The sequence below is a fragment of the Centruroides sculpturatus genome, unplaced genomic scaffold (assembly GCF_000671375.1).
Source record: "Centruroides sculpturatus isolate CEXI.00-Female unplaced genomic scaffold, Cexi_2.0 scaffold194, whole genome shotgun sequence".
In the NCBI taxonomy this organism is placed as follows: Eukaryota; Metazoa; Arthropoda; class Arachnida; order Scorpiones; family Buthidae; genus Centruroides; species Centruroides sculpturatus.
Window position 1 is genome coordinate 470,433 of NW_019384455.1, and position 25,074 is coordinate 495,506.

At 28.2% G+C, this 25,074-nt stretch overlaps 1 protein-coding gene across 2 annotated transcripts in view; it reads right to left on the reverse strand.

Moving 5' to 3' along the window:
* Nucleotides 1-22,641, reverse strand: part of LOC111620663 (guanine nucleotide-binding protein G(s) subunit alpha-like) — a 95,190-nt gene extending 72,549 nt beyond the window's left edge. Inside the window, exon 1 of one of the 2 annotated variants that reach the window (XM_023362639.1) lies at nucleotides 21,971-22,641. In XM_023362639.1, the coding sequence (XP_023218407.1) occupies nucleotides 21,971-22,109 (139 nt within the window). In that variant the 5' untranslated portion in view covers nucleotides 22,110-22,641. The remainder of the gene's footprint in view (nucleotides 1-21,970) is intronic. The other variant, XM_023362638.1, reaches the window with a different exon arrangement.
* Between the last annotated feature and the right edge of the window lie 2,433 nt (nucleotides 22,642-25,074).

The following is a 25,074-nucleotide window of genomic DNA, read 5'->3' on the forward strand; positions in this document are numbered from 1 at the left end:
TGCTCTACAGATGTCTCAGAGTACCATCAGTTTAAAAAAAAACACCCTGTATATCCCATAGAGAGAGAGAGAGAGAGAGAGAGAGAGAGAGAAATCTATAGAAACAAAAAATTTTGGCTGGCATGGTCATATTTTATTAGAAAAATTTTACTGTTATATTAATTAAGGCATGAACTGACACACAGAAAATGTACAGGAGAAAAAATAAGGCAATGTCCTTGGTATTTTAGCAAAAATCAAGATAGCAGATAAATGTTTCTAAGGCACACAATAGATATTTTACATTTTCTAAAGATGTTCTTGTTAAATTTACAAAAAAAAAACTGTCTGATAAATTCATGATTGCAACTAAGAATTGCTAGATAACACATTAAATGTAACTGTAGCCACTTTCAAACTGACTTTACAGATAACCCACAAGAAATTATAAATTTTGCTATCACAGATTATAGAATGAATTCACAATTTAGTTCAATGTTCAATTTGAAAAAAAGAAATTTTTCAAATTAAAATACACATAAATGATGGAAAGCTTGCAATTAAATTTTAATGAAAGAAAGATTATTCTAAAACAAGTAAAATGGCAAAGCCATTTTTGGGACGAGACTATGTCTTGGAGAGCGCAAGCAATGCATGTGCAAATCTCGCACTCACGCCTGTTTGCAGAAACAGTCTCAGCATTTTTAATTTTCTTTTGATCCAGTTCTCAGTCTTTACTACCTACAAGTCTGGTTTATTTTATGTGCACATGATTTGTGTACCAAATACTCTGTGCCAAATTGCAACTCCTGACATGTACTCCTTCATACTTCTAAGGTGTGCAGCTGTTGATAGCAGTGTGATTTTAGAGATGAGACATAGTCTCATCAAAAACAGTAGTAAGAATTTGAAAATATAAAGGTTTAACATTATGAGAGAGATAATACAGAATAAGGGTAACTAACATTTTAAGCATATTCACTTATTTATATCTTCTCACTTTTATGTAGAAGTTTCCAGAAATTCCTTAGCTGGTTGCTCACTAATTTTATGCTGTATTCATCTTTATAGTTTCTTAGATAATATTTGTTCACTATAAATTATTAACATATTCTGAATAGTCTTTTTAGCTAATACAGTAATACCCCGACTTACGCGAACCCGGAGTTACGCGATTTTCAAATCTCGTCAATTCGTCTTTTGTTTGAGCATCACGCAAGCCTTGATTACTCACTCCCCCACACTATTGTTCAGCTTACATGTTCGGACGTGTCACGCGGAATCGATACATAGCTACAATTTATTTTGTGTTATTTATTTCTGTGTTTGTTATATCTACGGAGACTCGAGAGACTCTACTATGTCATCCAAACGAAGTAGAACATCAAACAAGAAAAGAAAAACTTTATCTTTGGAATGTAAAGTTAACATTGGGTATGTTCGTAAAGTCGAACGAGTTAAGCGAGAATGAAGTCATCGTTATTCCTATTTTGTTAGACTTTTCGAACGATTCGTTACTAACGCTTTTAACTCGTTTGACTTTACGAACATACCCGTTATTAAAGACTTCGATACAAAAATGAAAATTTGTGAATTGGCAAAGAAGTTTGATCTACCGGAATTGTCGGTCAGAACAATTATAAAAGGCAAAGAAAAAATTCTCAAAGCTGTGAAAAATGCTCAATCTTTAAATTCAAGCATCATTCGTAAACGTCACAGTATTATCGCCGAGATGGAAACAATGTTAAAATTATGGCGTAATAATCAAGTAAATGTGAAAAATTGTAAAATAATATAGGCCTAATTTGTTATACATATGTATTATCTAAGATTTTATTAAACATTTTTTCTAAATTATTTTCTTTAGTCTCCGGCCCCAATTAAAAATTATTTGTATGTATTTATATGCGAAATTATACCCCGACTTACGTGGTTACCGCTCGGTCCCACCTATCGCGTAAGTTCGGGGTATTACTGTATAGCCCTTTTTTTAATGTAATAGACACAACAGAATCATTATCAAATAAAATACAACTGGTGGTGTCAATATATTCCAAACAGCTGATTTTTTTCACATGAATTAAAAACAACATACCATGCATACAAAATTTCCAGTAAATAATATGTATTTGAATGACATACAAAAATCGAACATTTTCAACCTCTTTTAGGGGCCTGCATCAAGCGTCCAACTTTACCAAATGTCAGAGATTCTATTTTTGGAATATATTTTAAAATTGTTTTCCTTTTGACTTTTTTTGAATGCTTAACATGTATGTGTTATATTTTTCATCTACTCTGCAAATTATTATTATAAAATAAAAATTTTAAACAAAATTATTATGACACAAAGATATAATCATGTAGTACTCATAATAATTTATCCATAGTATCATCTTGTTGAAATTTTGTTTCCTTTAGAGGGTTATCAACCAACAACTGACATATGGCAGATATTGTCTCATACATAGTCTTTACTGTTAATGCACTTTTCCTCAATTGACACATTAAAAATTTTCCAGGTCTCCAAGATTCTTAGTTTTTGAACATTAAAGACCTTGCTTATGAGTTTTGCCTATCCCAGATGATTGACACCCCAGGCTTACTCGCATATTGGGCCAGAGTTGTTACTAGTTTATTATTAGAAACGTCCTGCTGGTGTTCTTTAATTCTACACATACATGATCTTTTGGTGGACCCTATATATGTAATATATCTTTCAAATCTATTATGGGGACAGAATATACACCTGAGACTCTATTCCTTTGATCTTATCTTTGGCATTGGGTAGTAATTATTTTCTGGAAATTTTATATGTATGGTAAATTGTTTTTAATTTATATATGTTCCAGCTATTAGAGACTTTTATGATTTTTTTCACATAATTTCTTAACAACAAAATCTTTAGATTTATCTACCCTAATAGTTACTAGTTTATTCAGTTCAATTTATTTGTCTGAAGATAAGTGTTAGCTTGAAAAAATTTATTGATATTGTAAATTTACTTAACATAATTTTCTGCAAAATAAAATAATTGCTAAAATAAAGATATAAATACTGCGTAATCTGCATTACCACATACCATGCACTTGTAAAGTTGTCATTGAAAATATCATTTAACCCATATGCAGTTTAGAAAACATTAGTTCATGTGTTCCATTTTTCCTCCATTTCTTTCATTTTATTTCTGTTAGCAATTCATTGTAATTATAAAATACATGTAATGAAAAAGAAAGAATATTTCAGACAAGACTGCCTAAACTGCATTAAAAATTAATTATTATACGCTGACACCTAGTATGCTACAGATACTGATATTTAGTTTGTACCAATACCAATACAAGCTACTTGCCATCGATACCATTATCAATATTCTATAGTTCACCAGAAACATGTAATATGGAAATATAATACTATTTTAATATTCTCAACAAAACTTCATTCAAAAAATATTAATCACTAGTGAAAAATAAAGTTGTAAATTTATAGCTTCCAGTTCTTGATCAAACAATAGTTAAAATTTAAAATTCTTAAATCTCATAAATTATGAAACAGGTTATAATATTGATTAATCCAGAAACACTTTGTAAATTTAGAAAATTAAATAATATATTTTTCAATTCCTGATGTAAACAGCCACATTTCTTCTGAATGACAAAGACTAAGCAGCCAAAAATATCATCCAATATGTTTTATTACCACTCTTTTAATGTATATGCATTTTGGGCTTTAGTCCCACTTCAGTATGTGTTACAATACAATAAATTAAATCAACAACTATATAAAATAAAACAAACATTCAAACTTCTACATACCTTTACATTCATATATATGTGAATGTAAAGATATGTAGAAACAGATTCTACTGTAATGGATTGCAGAACAACAGATTTCTCAGAATAATGAATTTTTTCTAGTTCCATCTATTGTAAACTTTGCATATTTTCAACATTTAGATAATACTTCTCAAACTGACCCTAATTTCCAGTGTCAGAAAAAATTTTGCACTTCACTTAATAGTGATTTGCCAGTCAGAAGAGATCTTACTGGCTTTCCACTTCAACGTTCTTTTGTACAGATGTATGGATCATATCACAGGTTCTCAAACTTATTTTGACCACCGCCCACTTTGAGATTAAAAAAAATCTAGTGCCCCCATATTTTTTAACTTACCTTTTTACATTATCATCTGTTGTGTATCTTAAAAACAGTCATTGCAAATATAATGTTTAAACATGCATTATTATATGGATAGGATAGATAGGGTGTGACCCATATCCTATTTCTTACATCAAAGAATGTTTCAATGAGAAGAAATAAAACTCATATTTAATCACTGAGCCTTCTACTGCCCCCCTGAAAGCCTCCAGTGTCTACAAGGGGGCACTTTATGAAAGGATGGATCATATCCTCATTTTATGAAAGAAGGTCCCAACTTTAAGGGTGTTTCTTGATTCTGTCAATTGCAACCCAATGGGTTATCATTGGAGCTGGAACAGGCAAGCATGGATGAAGTGCATCTCTTGGATATTAAGATCCAAGCACAAGAGGGTTGATATTGTCACCTCAGTCTATCGCAAAACAACTTTTATATCATGCTACATTCCAGCGGGTTCATGTGATCTCTACCCCTATAAAATTGCAGTATGTAGACCAGGTGTGGCCAAACTTTTATCCCTTAGGGGCTACTTTTTTGGTAAAATATAGTCTGCGGGCGACTATGAATATGGGCAAACAATTTTAGGATTTTTATATGCGCATGCATTAACATTCATTTGCACTGTTCATCGGGATAATACAAACAGTATGGGTACGCTTCACAGACAGTCTATTATTTTAAGAATAAATTATCAAATTAAGATTTTTAAACATTAATTTAAGTGAAAGCAAATTGTTCAACTTTAGCTTCGCGGGCTACTTTCAAAACCTTTGCAGTCGACCGGTCGATCGCGGTCTAAGTGTTGGCCATCCCTGATATAGACCCTCGTTAGATGTGCTTATACCCCTCTTCCTCCCATAGCTACATGATGATGAGTTGGCTTGGTAGAAAATCTAGTGCATGGGTATAGCCTATCCGTGATATGTAGGATAGCAGCTAAGGTTGCTCAACAACATGATCCTACAGAAGGGATAAATATGCTATGTAAAATCATCATGATAGAGAATCACATAGTAACCTTCCACCCCCTATTGAAGTCAGTATTTAATACAATTACAAAAAAAAGGGGGGCCATAAATATTACTTATAGGAGATGTCCTACCATTTTCACTGCCTTTAGGAATGTGCAGGATCAGCCCATCCTACTTAAACTTCCAGGGGTGTATTATGTGCCCTGAAAAATATATTTGACAAGGACCTTGTACATATAGGTTCCACAAAAGACCAGTGGAGAAGCAGCTGCAGGAACATGGCCAACATAAGACAATCAAGGCTCACTATGTCCCTGTCAGTACAGACATGGATATAGAGGCACACTTACAACAAGCTAGTGTCCTGGTAACGATGCAATGCAATGACCAGCTTTGATATTTAGAAGCTTTAGAAATTTTTAAAGCAAGTTTAAACACATGTATCAACCTTAAGGAGAAACTTTCTCTGTCAGTGGCTGTGGCTTGGCAGTCCCTTTACGAATTGGCACTATAAGTATTTAGTTATCATAAGACCTCTTCCACATGCACAGATTAACACAAGGCATCTGTTCTGTTTTTCTAATGGTTAGGCAGATTTGCCCTCCATTTGTTTTAAATCTACTCCATTCTCAACAGATAGTGATATGATTCGCTTGATACAAACATTCAAAGTTTGAATTTTTCATTTTAATTTTGTGTTCTATCAACAAAAGGGCAACATTCATCTGAAGCAGGGCTCTGGAGGAGCCTGAAAACATTCATAAAGTGCAAAATTTTTTCCGACACCAGAAATTAGGTTCAGTGTGAGAAGTGTTTAACATCTGTGAAATGTTCTCTCTCATTTAGATAATATTTGGGTGCTTCCAGGAATTTGTAGAGTTTGATGATGCACTTGTTACATCTGGGATATGTATAATTGAAGAATTTTACTAAGAGTGTCAGCAGGCTGATACAATTAAGGAGGAGGCATTTTGTGTACATTCTTACATTGATCCAAGTGTAATGCTGAATATAAGTGCACTTGTCAGTTGCAGGTGGTACATCTGGCAAGCGCACTGCATGGAAAGTGGAGGTTGCCATGGCTTGAACCCACAACCTCCACCCTGGGCTTAGAATCATTTGGGGCAGGCTCAAGCCCCAGATGATTCCAAATTATTTATTAAATATTAAAATTATAATTATTAATTTAGTTAAGAAATAGCACCTAATAGCTACTTCTAGTAGCAAATTACTTAGTATTAATCATTAAATTAGTGGTGTTATAGCCCGATTATTTAAGGCAATTGTTTGGTTATGTTTCTATATAATGGTAAAATTTAGTGAGGCCATCAAGTCTTTCCAAGTCGAGAAAACTTTTCGGATGACTTTCAGAATAAACAAACAGGTTGTATATGACATTGCTAATATCAAGCGATTATATTCAATAGGCAAAAAAGCTGCATAAAAACAAACCAAGATAGAGTATCTCGAGAGAATGAATAATTTCAAGTACGGGTATTTATGTTGGGGATTAAAAATCAGAAATTTTTTTTATATACACATCCCATATGATATGGTAATATGTACTATATATTAAAAATAGTATTGGATTTTTTAAAGAATAACCTCCCAAATAACATCATTTTAGCTCCTAGCCTTAATAATAAAATAGGTAGCAACATTCATAAAAGGAGAATAAATAATATAAAAAATATAGGCAAAGTTACAGGGTGTCTACATTATCTCAAATTTGTGTAAAAGCAAAAAAGTATATATAGGAGAAATAGGAAGGTTGTTTGAATGTAGGTTAAAACAGCATGAAGCAGCAATAAAACTTAAGCATGAGAATTCACCCCTATATTATACATTGAAGAAAATAGTTGTGATATAAATAAACAGGACATTAAAATACAGTATTATGTAAAGAAACAGATGATTATAAAATAAAATTTATAGAACACTTTGAAATTATAAAACATAAGAATAATGTAAATTTAAATATTAGGATAATGTAATACTTTGAATTGGCTAATTGCAATAATAAAATGTAGTAAAAGGAGAGCTTTGTAACCATCAGTTGTGTCTGTTGTCAGTTTATGGTAGAGAATGATCTTATGTACTTTAAGATATTTAAATAATTTTTTAAACAAGATCAATGTTACAAAAACTTTAATAATATAAAAAATTTTATTAAATATGTTATATAAAAGGTATGTAGAAATTTGGATATTTGTTTTATTTTACAAAGTTGTTAATTTAATTTATTATATCATTGTAGCATGTACTGAAGAAGAGCTAAAACCCAAAATGCATATACAGCAATACCTCAAACTTACGCAATAGGTGGGACCGAGCAATAACCGTGTAAGTTGAATTCGTGTAAGTCAGGGTATAATTTCCCAATTTGTGTAAAATCCAAGTCCGATGTATGTAAGCTAATAAATGTTCTTGTTAATCTTATCTCGTCTTTTGATTCGTTCACGGTTACAAGAAATCACCACATAGAGTCTCTCAAGTCTCCGTAGATATAACAAACACAGAAATAACACAAAATAAATTGTAGCTATGTTTCGATTCTGCGCGGCACGTCCGAACATGTAAGCTGAACAACAATGTTGGGGGAGTGAGTAATCAAGAGTTGCATGCCACTCAAACAAAAGACGAATCGACGAGATTTGAAAATCGCGTAACTCTGGGTTCGCGTAAGTCAAGGTATTACTGTACGTTAGTACAGTAATACCTTGACTTACGCGAACCCAGAGTTATTACATTACTGTATTATTACTGTAATATTACTGTACGTTAGTACAGTAATACCTCGACTGAGTGGTAATAAAATATATTGGATGATATTCTTGCCTGCTTAGTCTTTCATTCAGAAGAAATGTGGCTGTTTACATAGAGAACTGAAAAATGCATTATTTAGTTTTCTAAATTTATGAAAAAAGAATTTATGAAATTTATTGGATTCTAATAAGGGATATAATTAACATAATAAAAAAAAACTATCATAAAAACTATTTTGCAGTCATTAAAACTAGTATTTTAAATAATATTTTAGTTTTTGTTGGTTTAAATGTTTTTTAACTAGAAATTATCTTAAAATTTGTGAAATGTATAAAAATGTAATTTCTAACTATTTTAGACAACTTAAGAATATTACAAATTTGCTGAATTCTGAAGTATGCAGTTATGCTTTCTTATAAATAGGTTTATAGATTACAACTGTCATCTGTTTTCACATTAGAGATTCATTAAGTAATTTTAATATGAAATTATTATCCAAATAAGATTATAAGATGATTTATAAATATTAACAGTAAAATTGGATTTTTTTAAATTTTATTTAAAAAATCAAAAATAAAATTTAACAGTTTTTTGTTTGTATGAAATCAAACATTTTGTAAAATTATCATGCAAGTTTCTTTAAATAAACAATCATCATCACTAAACCTGATATATTATAAAGCTACACACCAACCAATGCCAAATATTATTGGGCTAGAAATGACTATAATATTAATAAATTATAAGACAATTTGGCAACAGAGTTAGGGGTTAGGTTTAACTCTCTTGCTAATTGTCTCATAATATATTAATATTATAGCTGTTTCTAGCCCAATAATATTCGGCACTGGTTGGTGTATAGCAAGTTTCTTTTATATGATTTCAACAAATCTATTTCCATATTTATTCTATCATTTCCTATTGAAATGAAATGAATGATTACAATGAAAGTTAAAATACATAAACTAAGGCTTCGACTCCTTTTGGATTCATTGGGTACCAAATTTTTAACCAATTAAAATATACAGAGGGCTGTTTCAGTCTTATGGAAACAATTTAAAATTTGCATTTTTTTTGTATGTGCCAATTATATGCTGAAAGTAGAATGATAAAGGATCATCTGCTAAAGTCATAAAATTTGCATTTTTCATCAAATGCTCACCCTCTGGTATTTAAAAACAAAACTATTTTATCTGAGTCATTTGAATCATTCTTCTGTATTGTCAGCATTAAATATGAATAGCAAAGCTTTCTGTTATGTTCCAAACTGTAATTCCAAAGCCACACAGGAGCCCAATATAAGTTTTCATCTATTCCCACATGAAAAAACAGATGATCACTAGGAAATCAGAATTCAGAGAAACTCATAAGTGTAGTTAATGGAAAGTGGATTCTATTGTTAAGAATTGGCAAAAAAGTTTCCCAATTGTCCGGCTTTACATGAACAAGTTATTCTGTCAATTTTATAACGTTTTTCCTTAAAGTTCAAAGTGCCAGTAGTAATTTTATGTGGGACAAATGTCAAAGCTGATGTTTGAACATAGAGCACAATTATGTATAGAACAATCTCACTCATTTGTTTTGATAATACTACATAAAATAACCTGTCCTGCTAGCAATAATTGTTCTCCTTCTATAAAATTTCTCGATAAGCAGTATACATCATTATATTGGACAGAAATATATGATTAACTTTACATTGACTAATTACAAATGACACAGATAAAGTAGCCATTTTGTAAAAATGCAGCACCCTGTATAGTTCATGAAAATTGCAAATAGTTGTCATCATTTCAGATTATGCCACCAAAAACTGTTAACTGTTCAAGGAGTACATTATTGCCCTTTTCAAAGAATATGGTTATAGTTATAAAAATACAATTATAATGAAATAATTAAAAGGTGCAAGATGAAGAATTTTGAATTTTAACAAAAGGAGTCCATTATGTTGTCAGAGGAAAGGAAAAAAAAATTAAAGAAGCTATAAGCTTGGGGAACCATACAATCTATAAATTGCAGCTGCTTTAAATCAGATAACTGGCCAAAGTTAAGAAGGTGAAGGAAGGCCTTGGTAACTGGGACAAACCCCAGAACGCAAAAAGACATTGCAAAGAAAGTAGGAAATTTGGTATCAATGATTAATTACATCATTTCCAAAAATTTAGGGCTATGAAAGAAATATAAACCCAAGTTCACAAACTCACCTCTTGTCATATTGTGGAGAGAAAGAAGAACTATAGAAAACTTTACGAAAAGTAACAGCGGGTGAGAGATGGAAGTTTGTTGTAATTCTTGATGAAGCATGAGTGTATCTGACCGACATGAACAAAATTTGAACAATATACATCATTCAAAAGATCAGAAACATTTTTCAACTGTGAATGCAAGGTAAGTTTTGGCAAAGGCTTTATGGTTGGTGCAGGTTTTTTCTATAATGGCAAATTAAAACTGTCAAAAGTTGGTTCAGAGGTCAAAATTGATTCTAGTTACTATCAAAGTAAAATACTGGAGCCCATGTTCAAGCACGAAATTCTGTAATTATATGGTATGGAGATTTCAAAGATATGGCTATCAGGACAAAGCACTGCATCATACCTCACATTCATCCCAAGCATTTCTGAAGATTATGGAGGAAGAAACTAGTACACTTATTGCTCTTTTTGCACAGTAGATGCATTCCAAATAACACATGTAAAAAGTACAGTACATGCATCCTACAGAAAAATGCTTGATAAGATCCAGAACATTAAAGAAACAAAAAATTAAGTAATTTACAAAAAAACACAATATTTTTTTAATCCTATCATCATTTATCATTAACATAATTTGTATATTAATATAGTAAACACAAAGTAGCATAAAAAACATAAAATCAAGATACAGTAAGTATTCTCTGATGTACAGTACATATAGTACTAGACTGTGCTTTAAAAAGATAAGTGAACTCTTGATTTCAACAAAAAGAGTAACTTTTTAACAATAATACAGTTATAACAAAAAATTAAATTTAAAGATTTTCAAATAAAAACTAATTTTTCCCATGTTAAAACGAAAAAAAAAAAAAATTGATCACATAAAGAGAGATTAGTTTTCTTTTCAAATAAACAACGATCTACAATTAACCAGTAACCAGTGCAAAATTCTTTAAAAATCGGCAAACGTTTTTGATTCTCCTCCTGGGATCTTCTTCAGGCTTATTTTTATACCTTCCGTTATAACTGGATTCTTTAATTTGAATGTTTTTAAAAATTTTTTGAAACGTGCCATTTTCTGAAAAAATTTCGAAAGTGGAAGGAATCCACGTGCCATTTCAAATATAATTTTTTACCAATGGGGATTCGTTGTGTGCAATACCTCATATAAATTTATCTTATAAAATATATTATGATTTATCGTCAATTAAAAATTGCCATGCTGCAGAAGGATTTATTTCTTCTTTGAAATTAATGCATGCGGATTTGCGATCGGCTTTAAAGGTTTCCACTGCCTCCAAAATTCTTAATTGTCCCTGGTGAAGTATATACAACCCGGTGTGGTGAGAAAGTACAATAAGTTTTCTTTTCTTTTGTCAACCAACATTATTTTAAAATTACAAAAACAGACCACATAAAGAGGGATAGATGTATAAGATCAATATCCTTTTCTGACATACTTGTTAAATCACCAATGCAGTACCCATAAATTTCTATGCCTTTGGACTACTAAAAAAGGATCCTTGGAGATCATTGACCCCACATTAGATGGAAAGCTTACAATGGTGAATGGGAGAGTGGAACAAAATTCTCTAAGAACCCTTTTGCAGTGGAAAATTCAATGTTGAGCAATAGCCAGAAACCAAGGGATGCAGATAGAACATGACAGATGAAGAAGAGGTTTTCCTGAGTAACTAACAGTTACTAAGAAAATTTTCATATGGCTGAAACAATCCTCTGTATAGGAAAAAATTACTGTACATAAGTGAGCATATGAATTAGATATCTTTCATTGATCTTACTTTGTACATTGTTGCTGTAACAAAAGATTGAAAAATCAAAAGTATTGAATTAAATCACCGTGTGTGTGCATCTACAATTCAAACATGTTGGATTCTGCAACAATAATACCGGCTGCACCAAGTATTACAAAAAGAAAAAAACCAATATTTTGTTTTCCAATTTTTAGATCACAGCAAACCCTGATTTTATGTTAATTTCTTCAACAGTATTGAAAATTATCAATCCACTGATCAGAACCTTCATTTGTTTTTCATTTTGGGAACACATCATTATTTTACCCATAAAAGTCAACTTGTTTTATGTAATTTCACTTTACACAAATGCTTTCTTGAAACTAATTAATCATGTAATTCAAAGGATACATGCATAGTTATAAACTTTAAAATTTGACTCTTAACTTTTGTTGCTAAAGTTAAATAAAGTAATCAAAAATAATATGACTAGTAAAATCATTGTAATATGAACTGCTATTGATAGAACTGCATTGACAGTATCACTTAATCTAGCAGGATTCATTAATTAATCCAGTAATTTATGGTTCTTGAGTGGCTATGTAGATTACACATGTAATCCATGCCATTTAACATTTAATATTAAAGTTAAAATTTCTATAATAAACAGAAATGACTACCATTATTGTTAGAAATATAATGCAAAATAAGAAATAAAATCATTACTTGTTTATGTAACTTACATTGCAAAACAACTGTTATCTTTTAAATTTATCTTCAAAATCATAAAATTGCATTATTATTTATCAAATGCTTTTTAAAAATAAAAAAATTGTTTGAAAATGTCATGCAATGTTACAATTGGTTTACTGAATAAAATGCAATTTTAAATGATTAGTATATAACAATACATCAATTAGTCTGAATTTGGAATTAATAAAAATATAATGCAGAATATTATTCATGACAAACTGCAATTTCAGAAAATCTGTTCTCAATGGATATTGACAATCAAACACAAGGCTGTGCAGTTTGAAACCTATACAGAACACAAAAAAAAATTCTTAAGTGAATAGTGACATATTATAAAGCCCAAGTCCATCATTAAAAGTTAAAGATTAAGAGAAAGTCTATGGTGGGCTGGGCAACCTTTTTAAGTGTGCATGCCAAAATCACTAAATATAAACCAAAATTTTTGGGAACATATTATTTAGTCTAGTGGTTAAATGATGCTACAGGAAAGCTAGATTTAGTGCATTTTCTGCTAAATTGGCAATGCTGCTTGTAATTCAGTATATCACAGAGATAGATGTCTCGAAAATAGGATGTTTATTTCATTTTCTTATTGCTTATTATTACTAAAACAGTTGATAGTGTTTGTTTCTTTATTGCATTTTTATTTAGTATTTACTTTACTCAATAAAATTGTATTCCATTTAGTTAAAATACACAACTTGGTAAAGATGTTAGATATTTATTTTTTAGGTGAACCCTGTTTTGCATGCCAGAAAAAAGTCTGGTGTGTAATGTTTACCAACAGTTGCCCACCCCTGGACTATGGAATGTAAGAATATAGCATCATCAATGGGGTAGTTCAAAGTATAATCATTTTGTAGGAAAACATATGTTGACTTTCTGGAATATGAAGATTCTTTTTGTTCATCATTATATAATACATTAATAATCTGAATTTTACCATAATGTATTGAAAAATGAGTTGAAACAAGCTATACTCCTGGACAAAAAGCCATGCTTCTGTTCCAGGATAATTCATAGCATTATATCATCTAATGAAAAAATATAGTAAATGTTATCATATCTTCTCTATAGTCCTGATTTAACTAAGTAATTTTTTTATGTTTATTTTATTGAAAGCAGTTCATCAAAGTAAAAGTTCATGGGCAATGACAAAATGAGAAAGCTGTTCATAAAGATTTTCACCAAAAGGTCACAAAAATTAATAAAAAGATGAGACAGCTATATCAGTGTCCAGAAAAACTACTTTATTTCTTTAAAATATGAAAAGTATGCATTTTAGAATTAATGTTTCTGAAATCAGGATACATCTTACAGTTGATGCCATAAGAAACTTAGTTGTCAGGCAAAAGACCAAGTTGTTACATAGTTATCATTTTAGAACAAAAAAAAACTTCATGCGTGTTCATCTTATAATTTCAGTTATGTAAATTATTATTATATAGCATTTTACATATATTTAGTTTAATTAAAATTTGGATTCTATTTGCTAGTTTTGAAACATTTTAAATGTTTTCAAAACTAGTTATCAAAAGTTTTCAAAAATTTTTATTTTAATGTTGCATTCATAATGTAAACATTATGTGAATAGAAGAATACAGAAATAGCATTGTAAAGTATAAATTTTTTCCCCTCATTTATTTTAACACTTCAAATTTAAGTAAAAGTGTCAGTAATTTGGATAAATGTATAATGTTTGCAACATTGTAAGTTAATAAAAAAGTTTTTGTGCACCTTTAAATTGATCAACATCTTATAATTGACAGTACCTGAGAATCAAAAACATGTATAAAGAAAAACTGTATTAAAGTTGTTTTGTTAGTTAATAACTTTTCCCATTTTCCTGATGAATGATTTCATAAGTCACAAATTATTGATTACTAATTTTATTTATTTTTATTATTCTTTAAACCCGTGGATTTAACAAAGTTATCTGAAGTTAAATCTACTTAATCATGATTTATTACAAAATTTTTAAATTACTTTCAAATTAATAATTCTCCTATATTTCAAATAGTTCATATCGACAGGTTTATAAAGTAACTATAATAATAATAAAAACGTTTAAAATTTAGTACGAATAAACTGCAAATGTTTCAATAGTTCTTCACATTGTTATTCTCTAATAGAAAGTAACATATACGATAAGATATAGTTATGTATTATTAGGATCATTATTATTCTCATTAATATATTCAGGGTTATGGTACGTGAATAAACTTGATCCATGATTTTATATATTAGTTATAATTAATATTAACAGAATTTCTTTTGCTCTTTAGAAAGTTTATTTAATTTCAGGTACTTATTTAAATTAATTTTTCAAAAACTATTATTCTGTAATCATATAACAATGATACTGTTTGCCCCATTAAGCTGTATTTCATGTATAACTCAAGCAGTGTTCAACAGAGAAGCCTGTGCTCATGGGTTTTTCTCTTCAGGATAAAGAAGTGATTTTTTTAGAGATAAGATCATATATAATAGATTTCAAATTCTATTATATTAAATTGAAAAGTCCAATAATAAATAATTTTTATAAACTGAGTATAATTCTGATTAAATAGATATTATTATTTCAATTTCAAATTTTAATAATAATGATAACTACATTGTTATTATCATTACTGTGATAACTTTAACTCAGTCAATGTCTTAAATTTTTAATTATGTTAAAAATCCCATAGTAAGTAAAATTAATTAAATTATCAAGGAAGCAATCCTAAAAATCATTCATAAAATTTTCTAAATATTAGAATAAATGGATATATGCATCATCAAAATTATATCAATATTAACTTTAAGTAAAATACCTCTAAATTATTATTTTATGAAANCTTTGTATTGCTGTCTTTAGATGTTTCAAAGTTTCTATTGATTGGCATTGACTGTCTTCCTGCTGACAAAAATTCTGCCAGGAGCATCCCTTCAAAATCACAAGAAAGAATAAGCATCACCGTTTTCATGGAGGGAAGTATTTTGAATGTTTTTGATGTTAGAGACCCAATGTGCTTCCAGATCTTGCTTTGATGCTTTGTTTCAGGCATGTAAAGTCAAATTATAGACTCATAATCTGTCACAACGCCACAGAGAAACCTCTTCCCTTCTTTCCAGTAATGCTGCAAATTTTCAAGGCAGCAGTCCAGCCAAGTGCCTGTGTTATCATTGTTTAACATTTTTGAGGTTCACCTGGACAACACTTTGTGATATCAAAGTGTTTTGGTTACAATGTTATGGATGGTATAAACATTAGTTTTCAATGCTGATATGTCACAGATGGTAACAAAATGATCTTCATGTTTAATGATCACAAGAGTAATGTATAAAGTCACTAAACTGCATGGCTAACTGAAATGGTCTTCATCACACTTTTCCAGCCATCTTGAAATTGTTTGCATCACACCACTGTACTATACAGAGTAAGAAAGCACTTCACCACATGCAGACAGCATTTGCTTGTGAATTTCAGTGGAATTTTGACTTGAGACCACAAAAACCTGATAACTCCTTGTTGTTCCCACATTGTAAATGATTCCAAGATAGCCATTATTGTTAGCCTGATATTTTGTGGCATTTGTCAACAGATCATTCATGTCATCTAATGTGAAAATAGTTAAGAGTATGCTCATTTATTCTGTTTTTTTACCTGTAATCAAACATGCAGTTGAAAAAAATCAGCACAAAGACTTTCTTAACAACTCTTGTATATACAAAAAAAAAGAAGAGGAGATATTAACTAAAGTTTTCCCATAAATCGCTAGCAAAATTTGCATCTATTCATTGGAAATCAATTGGTACTATTGCTTCACAAATTATGTGCTTTTAGAGCTTTAATAAATAGAGCAATATCACATTCCTTAATACTTAAAGTAAAAATGAAGATTTTACACATATTAAGGCAATATTACGCAATGGAACACCAGTCTAAACCATATGCAATCTAATCAAATCTTCATTAAAGAATCAATCACTACAAAATAAAGCAAATGATAAAAAATATAAAAATTTTAATTAGCTTCTTGATAAAAAGCACTGAGTTCAGCATTAATACGATTTTTCTTATATCGCAAGTACTTTCGATGAGTATTATATCGTCGAATTTTATTTATCTATTTCTATAAATTTTAATTATTAGGGGTAAAACAGTAGCATCTTTAGCTGCTCCATGTGTCAAACCAGTAGGATATTCACTAGGAGTTAAAACAAATCTCACAATAATGGGAGCAATTATAAATGAAAAATGCAAGTTAGATACATTGTTAAGTGCAGGAATTTATATAGTAAGACTACCACTAAATAAACAAAAGGTTCCACTTCAAGATCTAGAGAAATCCAAATTAAGGAAAATTACAAACCTGTTGCAAAAGCTAACTGCAATACAGTAACATTGCTAATGTTATGGACATAAAAAAAAATGTAATAACACACTAGGATAATCCTGCAATTATCCAAAAATGTAATACAAACTTCCCCCTACTCCCTAAGGGTTTTAAAAAAATTTATTATATATATATTAAAAAATATATATACCCNAACATTTAATATTAAAGTTAAAATTTCTATAATAAACAGAAATGACTACCATTATTGTTAGAAATATAATGCAAAATAAGAAATAAAATCATTACTTGTTTATGTAACTTACATTGCAAAACAACTGTTATCTTTTAAATTTATCTTCAAAATCATAAAATTGCATTATTATTTATCAAATGCTTTTTAAAAATAAAAAAATTGTTTGAAAATGTCATGCAATGTTACAATTGGTTTACTGAATAAAATGCAATTTTAAATGATTAGTATATAACAATACATCAATTAGTCTGAATTTGGAATTAATAAAAATATAATGCAGAATATTATTCATGACAAACTGCAATTTCAGAAAATCTGTTCTCAATGGATATTGACAATCAAACACAAGGCTGTGCAGTTTGAAACCTATACAGAACACAAAAAAAAATTCTTAAGTGAATAGTGACATATTATAAAGCCCAAGTCCATCATTAAAAGTTAAAGATTAAGAGAAAGTCTATGGTGGGCTGGGCAACCTTTTTAAGTGTGCATGCCAAAATAACTAAATATAAACCAAAATTTTTGGGAACATATTATTTAGTCTAGTGGTTAAATGATGCTACAGGAAAGCTAGATTTAGTGCATTTTCTGCTAAATTGGCAATGCTGCTTGTAATTCAGTATATCACAGAGATAGATGTCTCGAAAATAGGATGTTTATTTCATTTTCTTATTGCTTATTATTACTAAAACAGTTGATAGTGTTTGTTTCTTTATTGCATTTTTATTTAGTATTTACTTTACTCAATAAAATTGTATTCCATTTAGTTAAAATACACAACTTGGTAAAGATGTTAGATATTTATTTTTTAGGTGAACCCTGTTTTGCATGCCAGAAAAAAGTCTGGTGTGTAATGTTTACCAACAGTTGCCCACCCCTGGAGTATGGAATGTAAGAATATAGCATCATCAATGGGGTAGTTCAAAGTATAATCATTTTGTAGGAAAACATATGTTGACTTTCTGGAATATGAAGATTCTTTTTGTTCATCATTATATAATACATTAATAATCTGAATTTTACCATAATGTATTGAAAAATGAGTTGAAACAAGCTATACTCCTGGACAAAAAGCCATGCTTCTGTTCCAGGATAATTCATAGCATTATATCATCTAATGAAAAAATATAGTAAATGTTATCATATCTTCTCTATAGTCCTGATTTAACTAAGTAATTTTTTTATGTTTATTTTATTGAAAGCAGTTCATCAAAGTAAAAGTTCATGGGCAATGACAAAATGAGAAAGCTGTTCATAAAGATTTTCACCAAAAGGTCACAAAAATTAATAAAAAGATGAGACAGCTATATCAGTGTCCAGAAAAACTACTTTATTTCTTTAAAATATGAAAAGTATGCATTTTAGAATTAATGTTTCTGAAATCAGGATACATCTTACAGTTGATGCCATAAGAAACTTAGTTGTCAGGCAAAAGACCAAGTTGTTACATAGTTATCATTTTAGAACAAAAAAAAACTTCATGCGTGTTCATCTTATAATTTCAGTTATGTAAATTATTATTATATAGCATTTTACATATATTTAGTTTAATTAAAATTTGGATTCTATTTGCTAGTTTTGAAACATTTTAAATGTTTTCAAAACTAGTTATCAAAAGTTTTCAAAAATTTTTATTTTAATGTTGCATTCATAATGTAAACATTATGTGAATAGAAGAATACAGAAATAGCATTGTAAAGTATAAATTTTTTCCCCTCATTTATTTTAACACTTCAAATTTAAGTAAAAGTGTCAGTAATTTGGATAAATGTATAATGTTTGCAACATTGTAAGTTAATAAAAAAGTTTTTGTGCACCTTTAAATTGATCAACATCTTATAATTGACAGTACCTGAGAATCAAAAACATGTATAAAGAAAAACTGTATTAAAGTTGTTTTGTTAGTTAATAACTTTTCCCATTTTCCTGATGAATGATTTCATAAGTCACAAATTATTGATTACTAATTTTATTTATTTTTATTATTCTTTAAACCCGTGGATTTAACAAAGTTATCTGAAGTTAAATCTACTTAATCATGATTTATTACAAAATTTTTAAATTACTTTCAAATTAATAATTCTCCTATATTTCAAATAGTTCATATCGACAGGTTTATAAAGTAACTATAATAATAATAAAAACGTTTAAAATTTAGTACGAATAAACTGCAAATGTTTCAATAGTTCTTCACATTGTTATTCTCTAATAGAAAGTAACATATACGATAAGATATAGTTATGTATTATTAGGATCATTATTATTCTCATTAATATATTCAGGGTTATGGTACGTGAATAAACTTGATCCATGATTTTATATATTAGTTATAATTAATATTAACAGAATTTCTTTTGCTCTTTAGAAAGTTTATTTAATTTCAGGTACTTATTTAAATTAATTTTTCAAAAACTATTATTCTGTAATCATATAACAATGATACTGTTTGCCCCATTAAGCTGTATTTCATGTATAACTCAAGCAGTGTTCAACAGAGAAGCCTGTGCTCATGGGTTTTTCTCTTCAGGATAAAGAAGTGATTTTTTTAGAGATAAGATCATATATAATAGATTTCAAATTCTATTATATTAAATTGAAAAGTCCAATAATAAATAATTTTTATAAACTGAGTATAATTCTGATTAAATAGATATTATTATTTCAATTTCAAATTTTAATAATAATGATAACTACATTGTTATTATCATTACTGTGATAACTTTAACTCAGTCAATGTCTTAAATTTTTAATTATGTTAAAAATCCCATAGTAAGTAAAATTAATTAAATTATCAAGGAAGCAATCCTAAAAATCATTCATAAAATTTTCTAAATATTAGAATAAATGGATATATGCATCATCAAAATTATATCAATATTAACTTTAAGTAAAATACCTCTAAATTATTATTTTATGAAATAAATCTGTTAATTTATTTCTGTTTAAGTTAGGTTAGGTTAATTTTAAAAAACTCACATTATATTTTAATTTATTTAAATATTAATTATTCTATTCATTTGTTACCTGCATTTATAAGTGAAATAAAATATTTGAATTTTCCATAATTTTTTAATTACTTAAAAATTACAAATAAAAATTCGTATACTTTTTTTAATATCGAGTAAATATCTTAACATCTGGTATCATACTATTGCAAAAACAGTTCCTATTGTTTGGTTAGGATTAATCTGTAAAAGGAGTAGAATTCCTTAAAAATAATAAAACTGAAAAAAGCATTGCATATAGTACTAAAAAAGATTAAAGATTTAATGAGCAATGTCAAAAACACAATAAAGAAAGTTAATGATAATTTTAAAATAATCAGAATAATTTTATGCTATGGTCTAGCAGCTATTTTCTACAGTAATAAATTCAATAATCAACATATCCGTGGTAAAGGAATCATTTTTAATATATCAAGTAATAAAATCAGAATTTTTGTTTTATATTTATATTCTATAAGTGAATATAGAATTACTGAATTGTTTCTTAATCTAATTTAATTCTAAATTCATATCCATAGTGTAATATGTATATTTTAAAAATCTTTATAAAACTAGCTATTATTTTTTGGTATATTTCCTATTTATTAACTTATAGTACAATTCCAAGCATTTGAAATAAGTAACCTGAAGCCAACTTCTTTACACTTAGATTCTTTTATATAAACAAATTAAAAACATATTAGCATGGTAAAGTATTCATTCATTCCATTAAACTCTTCTATTAGCATTTTCATTATTATACTGTATATTACTTTATTATAAATATAATAAACTTCATATAATTTTAAAAATTCCCTAGAAATGACCTAAAAATTTTTTAAAATGTTTATAAATATACTACAGTTGAAGGAGTACTGATACTAAAAATATTAACAGAAAAGAATGAATAACTAGTGAATTGATCTAATCATAGTATCACACTTTATTTATATGAATTACTTAATGCAAACTTACCAATAATAATAAAAATTTTGAAAATCTTCCATTATAATATATTATTGATATGTGAAATAAATTACTATTTGTTTTTAATTTGATAATTGATGACTAATTCGAATTAATTACTTCCTTCATTTAAAATAATTTTATGAAAGACAAAATTTTAAGTTCAATTTATAAAACAATATATAAACCATGATAATACTCATATATATGATGTTATTTTCAAATTTATATTATTTTAAACTAATTTAAAACAATTTAATTACTGCTAGTCTATATAATAAAATAGAGAAAGTAGAAAATCTAATAAAAGATGATATAAATGAGTAAAAATACAATTGTTAATAGAAGATTGTTGTGTATTTTGTATATGATAATCCATCATTTTGGAACTTCCTGGTCTTACTTAATCCTTTGAAGCACATTAATATAAGGTGGCTAATTATGATCTGATGCTTATAAAATATTTGGCCTATGATCTTTAATTTAATGCTTATATATAGAATTTTTTCAAGTGATCATCTAATCAGGCATTTCTGTTGCATATAAGACATTATTGTTTATAATTATTTATTTAAAAGAAACTTATAAAATTCCTTAGGTGTAAAAATAACGAGAACGAAGGGAAAAGTTTATTTAAATGATAATAAAAACAATTTATATTGAAAATAACTTATTTACAATCAGCTAAGGAATGGCGGCGTTAGTTTGGTGTAAAAATGAATAATTGAACAGAATATTCGTATCTGGGTGATAGGCTATCTATTATTATATAACTTATAAACAAATGAGTATTCGGACCCGAAAGAATTTCGAATGAAAACGAAACTCCTAACCCTAACACTAAGCCTAACATCAGGCTTAACCTTACCTAATAACAAGAGTCTATGTGTGGCTCTGTAAATTTGTTTATCCTTTTGGATCTGTTTCTCGATCTTCTTGTTGGCTTCCTTCCTCCTTTTATCCTCTTCGGCATCGTTTTTGGTACTCGAACCACCGAAGCAACCCATGACATCAGGGAACTGTCGTAAACCCGACCAAACCCCCCTCAGAAGGGTCTCGTTCCGTCCTAATGGGACTCAGCGCATCCAAATCGATGGGAAAATGAGATTTCGGTTTGTCTGCTCTTTTTGGTAAACTACTACTTTCGTAATCGGTTGGTGTATAGTAACGCACTGTACCGACCCGCAATTAGTGAGCCAACCATCCCCACCCTCCGCACTTCGAAGGAAGGACGGCTGCTAAGGATTGTGGGTAGGAGCCATCACGGAAAGAAACGTGACGAGTCACGTACGATTGCTTGTTTTTGATTCCACGCAACTTGCATCAATTGTTAGATGATCAGAAAAAGCGCGCGCAAGATATATTGAATATTAATACAACTCATTCCAAACTAATGTTTTCAATATTGAACGTATGTCACGTCTCTTCGCTTGTTCTTTCATTCACGAATTGAAATCAATTCTATCTTAGTCTATTTATAGTTTTCTTCCGATACGCTCCTTTTTGTTGTGCGTAAGAGATTTTTTTTCTTAATTTTTTCAATGTATATTCGATACATCTAATTAATCGATAATACAAATTAAATATACATTTTTTAAAATATTTTATAATTAAAACACTCAAATATATTATTATGAATAAGACGTTCGATAGTTGGCACCACGGCAAACCACCTGCGCTCTGCAATGATGTTCATTCTTATGACGATACATATGACGTCACATAATTATTTTATTCATCTTTAAATTTAATGCTTTTATTGAAAAGTAATTTTTTTCAAACTTGCCTTGTAATTAAACTATCATTAACTAAACTATATATAATAAAATTCATAAATAAAATAATAATTCTTTGAATTCGTTTGAGGGATCGAATTTCTTAAAAGGTACATACAATATTACGAAATTTTTTAAGCTTTCGATTTTAATATTTTAATATTTTATTAATAATTATTAACAATTTTTAAATAATTTTAAATTCGTAATCAACGTACAAATGTGTGTGTATGTTTTTTTATTATTTTACTATTATTTTCAAATTAAATAAAGTATGATATTTTATGTAAATAACCGTTAAAATAAATTTGGACAAATGTTAACACAAGATTAATAAAGTTTATTCATAAACGTAAACGCGATAAGTTTTACTATCATTGCCAAAGTTACAGCCGACGGCAAACATTAGCCACCTAGTGTCGATTCTAAACATTATTTTAAACGCGTATTAAAAATATATAATTATTTTTTAATTTATAAATAAATAATAAATAAAATATTTAAATAATAGGATAAAATGATTTCATGCGTAAAAATATTACCAAGTTTCAAGAATAATTTTTAAAATTATTTCCTTGTCTTTTTAAATAAAATATTATTATTTCGGGATTTAATTAAAGTATTGTGTTAAATAATTTTCAATTTAAGAAATTAAAATTCTAATTTTTATTCTTTTAATTAATTAAATTTACTTTGATCCCAGAATTAAAAACGAAAATTTATATTTTTGTGTGCATTAAAATCATTTTATCAATCAAATGCAAGAAAATTTCACAAAAATCTATAATAATTTTAAGATACTTGTTATGGCATTTATTGTAAATTTTTTAATGATTTTATATATTTTTAAATAAAATAATTTTTTAGCTTAGATATATAAGGTAGTTATTTAGTAGTTATATAAGGTTATTTAAAGTTATTTAGTAGATATATAAGGTCGGTTGAGTGTAACTCAACTTTTCATAAGAATTTTGTTATACGAAGATATACTCGTACATTGTATATTGGAGATTACAACAAAATTTTTAGGGAAAATGGCGTTACGATACTGTAATTCTCAGCCGATGATATATGAACACGGCTCAATATAAAATTCTCAATTGTTCTCAGAATATTTACATATAATTTTATTTAAGAAACGATTTTATTTTTAAACCCCGTATAATTTTATATAGAGCAAACCGAGAATAAGTTATAAACTGTACAGTTTGTGCTATGCTATTTATTTCATATAGATAAAAAATTGAAATAGTACTGTACATAAAGCATTAAATTATTGAAATGAAATATACCCACTGAAAGTCTAGAGAAAGAAAATATTTAAGATGCCAAATAGGCCATATAATATTCAAGTGAATATTACAAAATATATATGGAAAAATGTTAGGATATGGAATTCTAAATGACAGATGCCTTTACTAATGTCCCTAGCCCATAAAAATTAGCTAAAACACTGAGATAACAATTGAAAACATTAGCAAAATCTTTCCATTAAGATCATTAATTTATATGATCGTAAATCTTTTCATTACTTTATACTACGAATCTTCTTACGAACAAAATAGTAACTGTAATTTTTATATATTCAAACACTATAGAAAATCTGAAATAACATATATAATTGGTGATTTCAATCTTCAAATGGTATCAAATATTATATCTCAATCAATGATTAATTAATAAAAATATCGAAGCATATGCTGAAAAATTTATTTCAAACCTAAAATTTATCTTTTATCCATATGCCTATTTAATTTTACCATCCTGAAAAATTTTACTCGAATGGGAATTGATCTTTTATATGTGGATCTTCAAATATTTTTCGAAAGTATATGGATCATGTTTAAAAAAGATAAAAAAAAACAGGTATTTTGAAAATAGATAATTAATCTTATGGAATATTCAAACAATTTTTAAATTAAGTTGAGATATTAAAATTAAAACAACTTTTATTATTAACTTAACTAGAGTTTAAGTTATATTTAAGCTACTAAAACAATCTCATAACACTGCATGAAATTTTAATTCAGAAATGCGCTACTTAGAATATTTATATACATTAAATTCGAAATGTATTCTTATAAACGTATTAGGAGAAAATTTGTCCCAGTTTATAAATTTTGATATTGAAAGCTTAAAGTTAAGGATAAAAATCTTTGTTGTAATTCAAAAGTTTAATTTTTTCCTTATAAAAGAT